The 798-nt window shown below is 78.8% G+C and overlaps 1 protein-coding gene across 1 annotated transcript in view; it reads left to right on the top strand.

The window, feature by feature from the left end:
• Positions 1–510: 510 nt before the first annotated feature.
• Positions 511–798, top strand: part of MGEA5 (meningioma expressed antigen 5 (hyaluronidase)) — a 22,584-nt gene continuing 22,296 nt past the window's right edge. The window contains exon 1 of the mRNA XM_017804026.1: positions 511–697. Coding sequence (XP_017659515.1) covers positions 511–697 — 187 coding nt within the window. The remainder of the gene's footprint in view (positions 698–798) is intronic.

The following is a 798-nucleotide window of genomic DNA, read 5'->3' as shown; positions in this document are numbered from 1 at the left end:
CGCTTCATCCTCGCCACCACCTCCCTCTTCGGTCCCCGCGGCCCCTCGCGCGTGCGCTGCGGGCGCGCGCGGCCTCCCCGCGCAGGCGCCCTTGGGCCTCCGCGGCCTCGCCCCTCCCGCCGCCGGCCCCGCCGAGCACGCGCGGTGCGCGCCCTCTCGCGCCTGCGCAGAGTACGTGCGACGCCCGCCCCGTTCCCTGAGGAGCCTCCTGCGCTCCAGCCTGTTGTTCCCGTTCCGCCGTCGCCGTCCCGGCCGCCCGCGCCCTTTTCCTCCCTTCCCGCCGAGCCGGGCGCTCCCCCGGGCCCTCGCGGCAGCCCCTCGGAGCGCGGCGGCTGCGGGCGAAGCGGCGCGGACCGGTTGGGGCCGGTTCCCCGCGCAGGCGCAGCGCCCCGTAAACAGGAAGCGGCGGCCCCGGAGCGGCGCAGACAAAGGGGCTGCGGAGCGGTACGGACGGGACCCGGTCGGCTCGGCCCGGCCCGGCGAGCGGCGGCGCTGGCGGCGGGCGGCAGGATGGTGCAGAAGGAGGGGCAGGCGGCGCTGGAGGAGCCGCAGGGCAGCCCCAACCCGGCCGGGGTGCCCGGCGCCTCCTTAGAGCCGCCGGGCGCCGCCGCGGGGCCCGTCCCGGGGGGCGAGGAAACCGACACCGAGACGGAGACAGCGTTGGGCTCCCGCCGCTTCCTCTGTGGCGTCGTGGAAGGTGGGAGCTCTGGGAGGGGGTGTCCCCTGGGGCACGGGGGCTGTGGGAGGACGGGGGGGGGGGGTTCGTTAACCCGGGGAGACCGGGGATGGGCTGGTCCC

This window comes from Lepidothrix coronata, unplaced genomic scaffold (genome assembly GCF_001604755.1).
Source record: "Lepidothrix coronata isolate B3197 unplaced genomic scaffold, Lepidothrix_coronata-1.0 Scaffold8, whole genome shotgun sequence".
In the NCBI taxonomy this organism is placed as follows: Eukaryota; Metazoa; Chordata; class Aves; order Passeriformes; family Pipridae; genus Lepidothrix; species Lepidothrix coronata.
Note: the sequence above shows the minus strand (reverse complement) of the source record. Positions and strands in the feature narration are given on the sequence as shown.